Source organism: Papaver somniferum, chromosome 3 (genome assembly GCF_003573695.1).
Source record: "Papaver somniferum cultivar HN1 chromosome 3, ASM357369v1, whole genome shotgun sequence".
Taxonomy (NCBI): Eukaryota; Viridiplantae; Streptophyta; class Magnoliopsida; order Ranunculales; family Papaveraceae; genus Papaver; species Papaver somniferum.
The window spans coordinates 21344730-21357655 of record NC_039360.1 but is presented as its reverse complement, the minus strand read 5'-3'; the positions used below and the strand labels follow the sequence as shown (position 1 = coordinate 21357655).

General features: G+C 34.3%; 1 protein-coding gene across 1 annotated transcript; it reads left to right on the top strand.

The window, feature by feature from the left end:
* The first annotated feature begins 7508 nt into the window (after positions 1–7508).
* On the top strand, positions 7509–12879 carry LOC113355499 (KH domain-containing protein At1g09660/At1g09670-like). Its single transcript, XM_026598367.1, has 7 exons — positions 7509–7791; positions 8831–8925; positions 10117–10250; positions 11399–11524; positions 11619–11735; positions 12248–12391; positions 12480–12879. Exons 1-7 carry the CDS (start codon positions 7670–7672, stop codon positions 12630–12632), a joined length of 891 nt encoding a protein of 296 aa, XP_026454152.1. The 5' UTR covers positions 7509–7669; the 3' UTR covers positions 12633–12879.
* Positions 12880–12926: the final 47 nt, after the last annotated feature.

Genomic DNA, 12926 nt, shown 5'->3' with positions numbered 1-12926 from the left:
CGGGAAGGGTCAAGTAATGGAATTTCATTTTTTCTGATGATCCTAGGCCGCTCTTGGTAATAAAGAATGAAAGGCGGGACTTTGGAGTAGAGATTTTCATGACTGATTTTTCTTTTCAAGATAACAGAGGGGTGATTTGGTTGAATTGGGTTGGGGTTGGGTGGGGATGTCAAGTTTACCTTGGAGTTTGTCATTATTATGATACCGCTAGCAGCTAAGTTGGATCGAGTGTTGGTGTCAGATTCACCTGTCTACTTCCGTTTGCGCGTAGTTCCATGTTTCTTGTTTTAGTTCATTTTTATTTAGATGTTTATATCATGTTATATCTAGTTCTTTACTGGAATGGTATCCATTTTTACTCTTGGTGATTGAACAAAAAGTTTTATATCATGCAATCTAAAAATACAATTGAATACCAAGGATACACATAATCTGAACAATTATTTTCTCTTGTTTTAGCTTTCAGGTGGTATATGTAATACACAAGTATTGGAATTTCATGATTGTAAAAAAGTTGACAATCCCTGCCCTCCTTCCACTATGTTTGTTTCACATGTGGATCCTAAGGAAGTTTGTAGGTTGTTTAATTATCTGAACCCTTTGTATGACAAGAAGAAGCATTATGCTGAAACAAAGAAGTACATATCAGTGAGATGTTCAACGGGGTACGCAAACAAGGAAAAGCATAAAGTCACAGTCCTTAGTGAAAGTCCTTATCAGTACAAAGATTTCAAGTTTCTATCTGGTGATGACGCAGTTGAGCTTAGGGAATCTGACTTTAAATGGTTGTTTGATTTTACCAAGGTTGTTAGTTTTGGTGGTACAAGGTTTTTTAGGGGAGCTCCGCAACCTATTCTCTATTTAAATGAAGGCTTATTAATTGTTGAATTCAATATCCGTGAACTTGTTATTGCAAGAACCTTTTACTTAGCTACTGAAAAACAAAAATCTGTTCATTCTTGTGATACTTCAGGTGATGAAAATGATGAGACAGTGGTTGAGATTTTTGTTGCATACGAGAAGGGATTTCCTAAAAAGGGGGAGTTGGATGATGGAATTGAAGTTGTTTATCTTGAGTGTTAAGGGGCATTTAGTGAGGTTTTGTGTTGGATTATCTTTAGCGATTTTGAGTTAAATTTTTTACCTTTCTCCTCAAATTATTTTTCTACGAAAAATCAAATATAATTGTAAGTTATACAATATATAAGTTTATATATTATCGAATTTGGTTTACTGAATATGCAAATATAGTATCTTAAAATTTTGAGGTATTTCTTCATTTTTTATTGTATTATTTTTCCATATGTTAACAAATAAACTAACATTATTTGTATCTTAAATGACATCAAGGACAAAGACGTGCATATAAAATAGAAACGAGAACAAACAATGATAAAGAATAAAAGTCTTACCATTATCCTATTGTAGAACATGATTAAAAAATTGTTGGTATTTTAAATAGATTTTGGTGTAATATTATGCATAGTTAGATTAACATGTGTTTAACAATTTCTTTCGCCCTACTATATATTGGGTCAGCACACATGACCAACCCGATGTATATGCCAACAAAATAAATTTCACCTTTTACTCATGTTTTTCGTTATTTTATTAAATTTTAAAGTTCGAAAACTTCTTAATCTTTTAACAGTTCTTTACTCTATCTTATTTCTTCAAATTGTTAGGCTATACCACAATATTATTTTTAGACATATATCATTAAAATCAAGATTTGTTCATAATGAACTCGGTGTATTTTTATGATTTGTGGGTGAAAAATGAAGAAGAAACACTTGGATATATGGCAGCTTGATTTTACCGAGTTTTAAGTTTATATCTGATGCAAATCGAGAATCTTTGGGTCCTCTTAGATGGAGGAAGATTTATGAAAATAAACCTATTATTTTCTTATTATAATTTATATTTTAGTAGAAATATAAATAATTTTTGGGTTTATTAATTAGGTTAATTTTAGAAGAGTCTAAAAGTTTGCTTTAAGAGTTTTCATAAGTTAGTTGCCTAAAGGTAGTAGATACCTTGAGAAATAATTTTTTTTTTAATATTTTTGTAAAGTTTTGGGATGTTTTCATGCTCTCCATTTTATTGAACTTGTTCAAGTTGTATTCAGATTCTTATCTATAGTTGAGAAACCGAGGTCTAAATAATTATCTTCGTTCATCGTCGTTATTCCTAGGATAATTCGAGGTCTAAACAAACTATCATTTTTCTTTTTTTCAATGTTATCCGATGTACTAGTTTGATAGTATCAGAGCAACGTCGATTCTAGGGATGATATGATGCCTTTAAGACGAATAATTTGGGTTAATAAGTTGTTACCAAGACGAGATCCAAGATGTGAATATCTGATCAAATTAAGGAAGAAGATTATAGGAGAGGTAGAACGTTATTTGAATTCTCTATCTAAACCATGCTCACTTATAAAAGAAAATAATGGTTAAGAATACCATGTTTAAGATGTATTTTTCCATCATGACAATGATGTTCAAAATCAAGATATTGTTGATTGGAATACAACTTCAATCTTTGATACATATCCCGAAGACGATGAGAATATGTAACCTACTTCTCAACAAGACAAAAAACTTACGAAAGCATCTTATGAGTTTAATGGAGAGAAAGGAAAAGATTACCCGAACGTTGCGATAAAGTACTGCTTCAACCGGTAATCATGGAAAACACAAACACTGAAAGTATTCAGGTAAACCTATGTCATTCTATTTATTCAAGATATCAAGCTTGTACATGGATTCGCGTTGTTAATCTGATAATATATATCTTGCTAGAAATAGGATTTGCGTTTCCATTAATACAGTCAATAAATGAGCATCGATGCATGAATTGTTTTATAGGGTGGGTATTCGTGATCTGTATATTTTTCTTTCTCAAATTCCATAATATTCCTAACAGAAAGCACATGTACATGGTGTTGCTACAAAGTTTAGGCTTCATGTTAACATGGGACAACACAAATTCTTGAATTTTTTGTAAGTCTCTTATAGGATATAAAGAGTTAAGTGATCGAATGATTGGAAGGGTCTTTGATAAAATTCAAAATATTTATGGAATTGACAGTTTAGAGAGTTTAAAAGTGGGTATCTTGTTTCCATTTATGTATGCATCAAAACAGTTGGGTTCCAAGGAAGTTTTGTTGCAACTGGAATCAAGACTGTCAACATTCGGAGACCTATAAATCTTCAAGGATGTTTGGAAGCAAATAAAGAATGTAATTGTGAAGATGTATGTTTTTCTGTTGTACCATATAAATTCTTATCTTTGGTTTGGTATATGTTTGGAACTGCGTTTCAATTATAAGTTGGATAATGAAACTAAAGTTACTGTACCTTAAGGTTCAAATATTTTTGAGCACGCAAATCTTGAAAGAGACAACCTTATTAAGAGAAATCAGGATAAACTTAATACTAAAACACTTGAGGAAGTTCAAGAAGTGCTCAACGCAAAGAAATTTTTTGAGACTAGCAAAGCTAATAAGATGGTTCGAGTAATTGTTTCTAGGACAATGGTTAGTAAAATTAATTGTCAGTACATAAGGACAATAAATACTAACCTAATGAGATAGAAATTACATGAAATGACAAGGATAGTTCTATTGCTTGCATGACAGGGTTTAATGGCTATATCGATCGGAGCAGGGGGTATTATTCTAACGTGCAAACTCCTACGTTTAGGGCTGTCAATGGAAGAATATCCGTCGGATATCTGTATATCCGATATCCGACAGGTTAAGAACTATCGGATATTCGATATCCGAGAATATCCTATAGGATATCAAAATCAGATATCGATATCCGGTAGGTTAAGCTATCGGATAACGGATATTTATCCGATAATATCCGTTAGTAACAAAAAAATCTGTAAAGGTGAAATTATTCTCATATTGTCATACATAAAACTTGGAAACAGTACTCATAAGATGGCATCTGAATTGTCTTCATCTGAATGTAAGTCTCTTACTCACACACATACATGAAAAGAAGCACAAGCAAATGCTAAAGAAAGTAAAAACTTAACAGATATTCAAACAGGGTCTCTCTTGTCTTCATTCGTCTTCGGTTTCCAAAATTTCCATATCTGGATTATAACAATTAACAAGTCAACATTCAGATAGAATAAGATACACAACAATTGTCTAAGTAGTAATAATAGGCTACGTTTATGTGGGTGCCTTTGATGTCCTGTCTAGGAAGTATTTCCATCGTAGCATCAAAGAACTATTGTGCAATAAAGTATGTTATCGGGAAAAGTGCTTCAGAGAACTACCATCAAAAGACATGTTATCTCCCATGAAATATGAGCCTATTTCCTTTTTAGTTATATTTTTGCGGAACTAATCTCATGGAAAATACCATTTTATTGGTACATATGCCCCTATGCAACTCTAGCTGCCAAGGATCTTATTATGACCGGTATCGCAGAGTACGGGGTACTCTTACAGTGCCTGGATTGTCTAGCTACAAGATATCCAACAATAAAATTCTTCAAAATAATGTCTCATTAATACACTCTAAACTTCCCAGATGGTTATGTTCATATTATTTTGGTTTACAATATCAGTACTGTCAAAGGAACATATGTAAGCTCGCGTTATTTTGGACGAAGATGTGCTCCTTAAGCTGTTGAATTAGTCATCTTCTAATCCGACCTTGTACTTAACGATGGCCGGAGTTCAAGGGAATCATCCAGAAATGCATTTCTCGATCAAGTTTAGAGAGAATTTATTAAAGCGTTACAAACTATCTTAATGCAAATCGGAAGCGTTACAAAAGATGATAATTGCCGCGGCGGAATAAAAATAAAAAGTAACAGATAGTTTGTTTATACCTCGAATTATTCCTAGGAATAATGACTATGGACGAAGATAATTATTTAGACCTCGATTACACGACTATAAATAAGAATCAGAATTAAACTTGAACAAGTTCAGTAAAATAATTTTATTAATCAAAATCAACTGTCTCAAAAAATAACTAGAAGACTCTTAAATAGACTTGGGAAAAAAACCATGCGACAAGAGAGGATGTAAACAACCCAAAACTTATTTCCAAAAGTATCCACTACTTTTAGGTAATTTTTGTAACTTATTAAAACTCTTAAAGTAAACTTCTAGACTCTTCACCTAATCAATAAATCCAAAAATCATTTATTTTTCTATTAAAAATATCATGAATAAAACATAAATTATAATAAGAGAATAATAGATTTATTTTGATAAATCTCACTCCATCTAGACGGACCAAAACATTCTCGATCTGCATCAATATCTGGTGATGATGCCAAGCCTAGATATTTTGATATATGGCAGTTTGATTTCACCAAGCTTGTTTTTCTTGGTGGCGCAAGGATTTTCAGTGGAGCTCCAAAACCTGTTATTTATTTAAACGAAGGCCTTTTAGTTGTTGAATTTAAAGTTGGTGATCTTGTTGCTGCAAGAAGTTTTACCTGGTCTCCTTGAAAATAAGAATCAGATCATTCATCGGATAGTTCGGGTGGTGAAGACGATGATATATTGATGGAAATATCTGTTGTTGCATATGAGAAGGGGTTCGTACTCAGGAGAAATCAAATGTTGGAATGAAAATTGTTTATGAATATGGAAGGAAATTTACTGAGTTTGGTAATCCATGGTCTAGTGATGCTTTAGAGAGTCCTGATCAGGAGACGTGATCACTGATACCGATGATGTTAGCATGGGTGGATCTGCACCAAGGGGAAGATCTATGTCTGGAGAAGGATTCAATGATATTAATGACACTACTAGCATGGTTAAATCTGGAAAGTCTGGATATGTATTCAATTGTATGAACACTTTTCGTTTAGTTTAAGATTTCTTGTTAAACATATTATGCAATTGGGTAAATTGCAAAGATTGTGTTCATTAGCCATCTTCAAGTTTTAAGTTTTTATATCTAAATCATTTTGCGTTTATTTTATTCGTGCTAAAAAGATTTTACAGGCAGTACATAAAGTAAGCATTTTTTATGTAACCATAGATATAATCAATGATAGTATTCCTGCCATCAGTATTCAACAACTCATATGCGGATCTTTTCTTAAAATATTTCAAAATCTAACTCGTTACCTTTTGGGTATTTTTTTAATACATGAGACCTAAATCTGCCATGTGAATTATACATATGTTTTCTGACTAAATATTCACTTTTCCTAGTTTAAAGTTCGATGAAACCCAAAATATGTCGTTATAAGGCTAAGTCTTTCTCGTGTTAAAGAAAATATAAGAATCAAATATTATCACAACCCAAATCCAAAATCTGAAACGAGATAAATTATGGATAGATATGAAAAATTTATATTTAGGGTACCACATTATATATTTTATTATTTTAGTCTTTAGTCACGAGACGTATTTTACGTTACATAGGTAGAGCTCAGATCAAAATATTAGGTCTTGTAAGACAAGTCATTGGATCAAAACGATGACCCAGGTAATAATAATTAATAATCCATTATGAAGGGTCATTTTGTTCCATACATACATGAAGACATGACGTGACATAGGCTAGGCCTTACGAAGGTTCCCATTTTTTTTCTAGCACCAAAATCCGTCTCGAATCAAGTTGGAAAAAGGATTATAGAGGTATAAGTAAACTGGTTAATACCGTCTAAAAAATATGCTCTCTCATACGTCAGAGGGCCGCGCTAAACCTAGTCTCTTATCATGGTTGTACCTTCGATTTTTCCAACAAACCATAGGTGAGCATTTGGGATCGAATCCACGGATTTGCACCGGCCCCCATTTTCTCGCCGGTGAGTGTCTAGTACGCATTAATGGATTTGATTCGGCTGCGAACTTAAAAACCTTTAAACATCCACATCTACATCCGCTAAGTTAATAGTTACTCTTTTTTTGTATGTTTATCTTGTTCACTAAGGTTGATATTAGTTGCATAGTTGAAGTATTAATTAATATATAACTTTTCTTGATATTATTATATTAGTATATTTTCTTTACTAATATTTGACGAGGAATGAGTTTTTCTATTGGTATTTAATTTGATGGGACGATTTTTTTCAACGGTATTTAATGGACGATTTTTTTCAACGGTATTTAATGGAGACGAGTTTTTTCACTGGTATTTGATGGGTAAATAAAAGAAGCGTCAATCAAAATTGTGTATTTTGGAGTTAATTAGAAATCACAATGACAAAATCTTAAATCATTATCATCTTTATATATTTTAAATATTAATTATAGAAAAATCCACATCCAACCCATTCGATACATATCTCAAAATTGAAATCCGGGATACATTGGACCAGATGCACTGGAGAACACCCATAAGACCTAGCATGAGGCCATGAGACCTGGGCCGATTACAATCCTCCCAAATGATGAAACCGCTGCCACACTATCTTCTAAGGAGAGACGAAGGGATTAGTCGGTGGACTCGTTGCGGGTCCCACACTCGTGTTTCCCTATACTGTGAATTTTCTTCCGATTGAAATCACCCAATTTTTCAATTCTATACTTCTTTTTCTGTTTTCTCTTCGGAGCAGCAGCAGCAGCCAGAGCTGCGAAACCCCAAAAGAGTCTGAAACATATATCCATATATACAGTATCAACCGCAAGTGGTGGTGGGAGTGGTGTTAGGAAAACGAAGAAGAAAGGGTGATGGGAGATAGAATCATACCTGGAAGTTACTTCCAGTATTCACCTTCTGGACTTCATGCATCATCCCCTCATACTCATACTCATAATAGACCTCCTTCTTCACCTTCTTTAGATCGTGAAAGGTTAGATTTTTTTTTCCTTTTTTTTTTTAGATTTAGTCACTTGATTCAATTTCACTGTTTAATCTTGTTGGTAATTTTACTGTTAAAGTTATGATTTTGATTCTATGGGGTTTTTTGTTTGGTATCACTTGTTGTTGTTGAATTGTTTGTATTATCCGTTTTTCGCTTGTTGGGGTTTATAAAATTGAGTTCATTATGGTAGAAATTGAGCAGTGGGAGTTAATTGTGATTGCGGGTGTGTGTATTTGTGTCTCTGGATGTGTTTGTACTCCGGGTTTATGTAGATTTTATGAGTTAAAATTGTTACTTTGTGAATTCTGTAGATACATGATTTATTATCGTAAATGAAATTTGGATTTCGTAAGTAAGGAGGGTTCAGTATATGTCAAAAAAGATGGAGATGAAGGAAAGGGAGAGTTGGGGCATGCCCACAACTTATGCGCGTGATACACCAGTCACACACCATTTAAGAAAGCAGTAAAAACTAGAAACCATAACATTTAGCATTAGCTGGACTGTGACACTCATATTGGTGCAAATCAATTGATTCGACATGAAAAGATAGAAACTTGAATCCTACTGCACCTTAACAGTAGAAGATTTTTGTAGGGTTTTTGTTGTATCTGATCAGATGCGTTATGTATAAGTACTAATTGCTGAAGTTCTTCTCAAATCTCAGTCTGGGCTATTTGATAATAACTTGAACTGTTAACCTTTAGGAGGATACCAATCTTGTCATGAATATGTAGTATAAGTAACTAATAATGAACACAATTACACAAGGTATAGTAAGTTCACATAAGATGAACTTATTCTCCATAATCATGGTTCACTTCAAACCATTGTATTTAACTTTCATATCCAGGTTTTCCCAGTGTCATGAGATAGTATATTAGTGCACAGATTATGTAGTGACAGAAGAAGTTTGTGTATCAAATTATTAAATTTCACTTGCTCTTTTAAATTGTTTCATGTGTGGCTTTGCTATTCTATTTTATTCTCATTTAAATTATTCTTATCTGTCATTTTGTCTCTGCAGCAATGCGAGATACATGGCTGAGTTATTGGCAGAGAGGCAAAAACTTGGACCATTTATTCAAGTTCTACCACTTTGTACCAGACTTCTTAATCAAGGTTGGTTTTTTTTCTGACAACTTTTAGGACTGGTATCCATGGTTGCTATTATTTTTTGCACAACATAGTAGTTTGCGTTGTTATTAGTTTTTTTTTTAGCACCTAGATATAGTAAAAAGTTGGGAGGTGGCAATATAAAGCTGCGACATGTTTGAGGTAGTAATTGACATTGTATGTGTTTTCTTTTGTTTAAGGTTGGCCAATTGCAATTGTTTATTTCTGTTAATTTCCGTAATCAAAGTAATTGTTCATGAGCATTCTTGTCTTTGTTTATTTTAATACATTTCTATTTATATGGGACAAATGATTATGTGTTTATGGCTGGTCATGTCATTGGAGTTCATACAAACACGATGAATTGTTACATGGGTTTGAAACATTCTTTTCTATTGAAACTCTGAAATATGTGGTTGAAGTCAAAATTTTGAGGACTCGATCCACCTCATCATTGCGCATACAACTACACAACGGTAGACATCCTTAAGTTTGGCAAGATAAAGGATGGTATATTTTCTTAATTACGTAAGTGGTTGTACGTCAGTGGTGCAAGCAAAAGGGGTATTAAGTGCTGGGGTGCAGGTTGAAGGCTCCAAAAGAGCTGGTGAAGGCTGAAAAAGATGTTGACTGAGAAAAGATTTGAAGGAGTGTACCTTTTACTGCAGAATTCACTCCAAACATGAAGGCATAACTTTGCCCATAGAGTTGGCTTACTTTCCCAGATTGTAGAAACAGTTTCTGCCGACTAGAGTTTGTTTTTGGGCCAGTTTTTCTTCATTACTGCAGATCATAGGCTTTGATGACCCAAGTCCGTTTTTCTAGTGGCTTTTATATTTTACACGTCTACGTAGTATCTAGTGCAGTCTTGTTTGATTCTCTTGTACCTTTGAACAGGGTTCGCTAGCCCATTTGGTATCACTTTATTAATGCATGTGCATGTATATTCACTTGTTGAACGAAATTAAACAAAATTTTGAATGGGCACATCTTACTAACTTACTGAAGGGTTCATATCTCTTCATTCTTTTCATTTTTATTACCTTTTGTCTTTTTGTTTGTTTTCCTTTTTTTTTGCATGCTGGTCCTGGATATAAAATTCCTAAGAGTTTTGGGTTGGACCTAAACACTGACTAGCGTCTTGACAGTTTACTGTTTTTTCTGTTCTACTGTTGATCTTTTTTCATCTCTTTTCAGAGATCGTACGCGCATCTGGTTTGGTCCCTCATCAAAACTTTTTGGAGCACGAGAGTCCGTTGAGGTCACCAATTCCTCATTCAAATGGAGGAAGAATGGATTTGGAGGGGTGGTCATCTGTAATGCATGCAGAGGTAAAGCTCTTTTCTTCATGAGGTTCCTCATTTAAAATGGTCGGTATGAACTCTTATGTGTTGTTTCTTCTTGTTTCTCTTTAAAGAAAGTTCAAAAAGTAGAACTTTTGTGTAAAGATAAGACAAGGAAACCCTTCACTCTCTGTGACACCACAGAGCTCCATATTTGTTGATATAGGAAAATAAGTAGTGCAACTATACGAGTACTTAATGTGAACTATGATTACAGTTACTAGTGCCAAGTAAATTCCATGTATAATTGTCCTCTTATTTGGGGTTTCTTAATTGTGTGGATCCCTTCTTTGTCACTATGGACTCCACTCTCGCATTAATGATTTACAAGTTCTGGAGGGGTATATCTCAAAATGTCAAGATACAGAATGGCTAACAAAACAGGCAGTAGAAAACCACGATTAAGACATAAGGTTGCTGGTGTAATGAAAGAGTAAGAGGCAATAATGTATAGAATAGTTTTTGTGCTTTGGGTTACCAAATAAAAAACGGAAAAGAAAAACAGATGTGTACTCAAGCTCTAAATATTGGTTTCTTCAAGACTGTAAGAGCCTTATAAAACATAAAAGTTAATCATTGTGATAGTGGATGCAATGTTTGTGTTCATCAGCTACGCAATCTTGTACCTAAATAATACCCTTTACAGTTCTATTGTCCATAACAACACTATTAATCTGTTGTACCATTATCACGGGTTGTTTACATTGTTATGTAATATTATTCACGGAATAGGATGCACATTGATAATCAAGGTAGAAGCTGTTCTCCTTGTATCGAATAATTTATCCTTGATTAAGTTTATGAACCACCCGGTAGGCAGATAACTGCAAAATCTGTCCCAATATATCTGCCTAGGATTCAATGTGTACTATAATGTTGTACAGTTTAGATTGATTTTCTGGTTATGAAGTCTGACAAAGATGCTACCATTTTGTATATGAGCATTGAGCATCAATTTTTTCTTATTGTGATGCAATATGGGCACCCACTTTACTATTGGTAAAAAGAACAGTTGCATAAAGATTGGACGCAGCCTATTTTGTAGCCATAGCAGACTAGAAACTAATTTGCCAATGTTGCATGTTTAATTGTTTCAGATAGTAGTATCGTTATATGACAAGTAAACTTTGTTTCAGGAAAATGGAATGTTTCTAAGACATGGTGGTCTTCAGTCACCAATGGGTTGGCATGGGTCTCCTGGTCTTACAAGCACTGTGAAGAAAGTCATTCGGTTGGATATTCCGATCGACAAGTTTCCTAGTGTGAGTAAACACTATATTTCTGTTTTGGTTGTTCACGACTGTGGGAGTTGCTATTTTGTTCGGTCTGCCTGAACCTTGTGCCATGATTTTACAGTTTAACTTTGTCGGGCGTCTCTTGGGACCTCGCGGAAACTCCTTGAAAAGAGTTGAGGCTACAACTCAATGTCGAGTATACATCAGGGGTCGAGGCTCTGTTAAGGATTCCCTTCAGGTATTTTGGACATTGCTTTTTCTTATTGATGTTTCTCAAGGGCACCGAATTGTTTCTCTTTTCCATAAAAATGGTGGAGTGCAACTTGCAGGTTCAGGTTATTTCGTACCATTTGTCATACAGATTAATGCACATTGCATGCATCTGTTATGCAGCACGTCAAAATGTTTTATTTTTATTTTTTCATACTTGGTAGAAAATGCATCACGTCCAAATATAATAGGGAGCTGTGAGGTACTGAGTCTGAGGTGCTTAAAACTGCAAAATAGGGTTCATATGCGATAGATTTGATGCATATATTGGAAAGTGTGGGTTCAATTTTTTTGTAATTGCTACCTTGTTGTACTCACCTAGTTTTAATTCTAGATCAGATGATTTTACTTATTGAGAGGTGGAGCAACTTCATTAGAATTTTTTTAGGTGAACCTTATTGGTGCTGGGTTCTGTACTGACAGTGTTATTTCCTAGGTTAGCACTAATTCTCTTGAGCTAATTTTCTTTTTCGATCCTAGGAAGAGAAACTTCGAGATAAACCTGGCTACGAGCACTTGAATGAGCCATTACATTTGCTGGTGGAGGCTGAATTTCCTCCGGAGATGATAGATTCTCGTTTGACTCAAGCTGTGGCGATATTAGAAGACCTCTTGAAACCTGTGGTAAGCTGGAAATCCTTGTCACTATTCTCTCTGTAACATATGAATTTCGGCATCTATTTAATCTCTCTTTTTATCGCAATATTCTCAGGACGAATCCTTAGATTATTACAAAAAGCAGCAACTGCGGGAGTTGGCTATGATAAATGGTACACTGAGGGAGGAGAGTCCTCAAATGAGCCCAAGCATGTCTCCCTTCAATAACAGTAGTGCAGGAATGAAACGAGCCAAAACCGGTCTCTAAATGTGTATATCTCTAATCAGTCGTTAGCTATTTGAATTGGTCCTAAGTTATCTCTGACGTGCCTAAGATTGAACCCATTAATTTTTTACTTTTTATGCTGTAGTATTCGGTGTAATTTTTCCTTCTTAAATTTATCATGTCGTTTATTCTTTTTGCTTGTACCGTTTCGGCCTAACTACTTTTGCGCACTTCAGAAATCTGAATTTGAGACGATTACTTTGTCAATGAGCATTTGAGGTTTCTTTTGCGTGCTTGGGCCTCTTCGGCCATGTTGCCCTTTGGCTATTATCTCAT

Bases quoted from the DNA above. Each gene is read 5' to 3' on its own strand.
- LOC113355499 (XM_026598367.1), top strand. From the start codon at position 7,670: ATGGGAGATAGAATCATACCTGGAAGTTACTTCCAGTATTCACCTTCT. The intron at 10,251-11,398 runs GTAAAGCTCTTT...ACTTTGTTTCAG, and splicing joins CATCTGTAATGCATGCAGAG to GAAAATGGAATGTTTCTAAG. The intron at 11,525-11,618 runs GTGAGTAAACAC...ATGATTTTACAG, and splicing joins CGATCGACAAGTTTCCTAGT to TTTAACTTTGTCGGGCGTCT.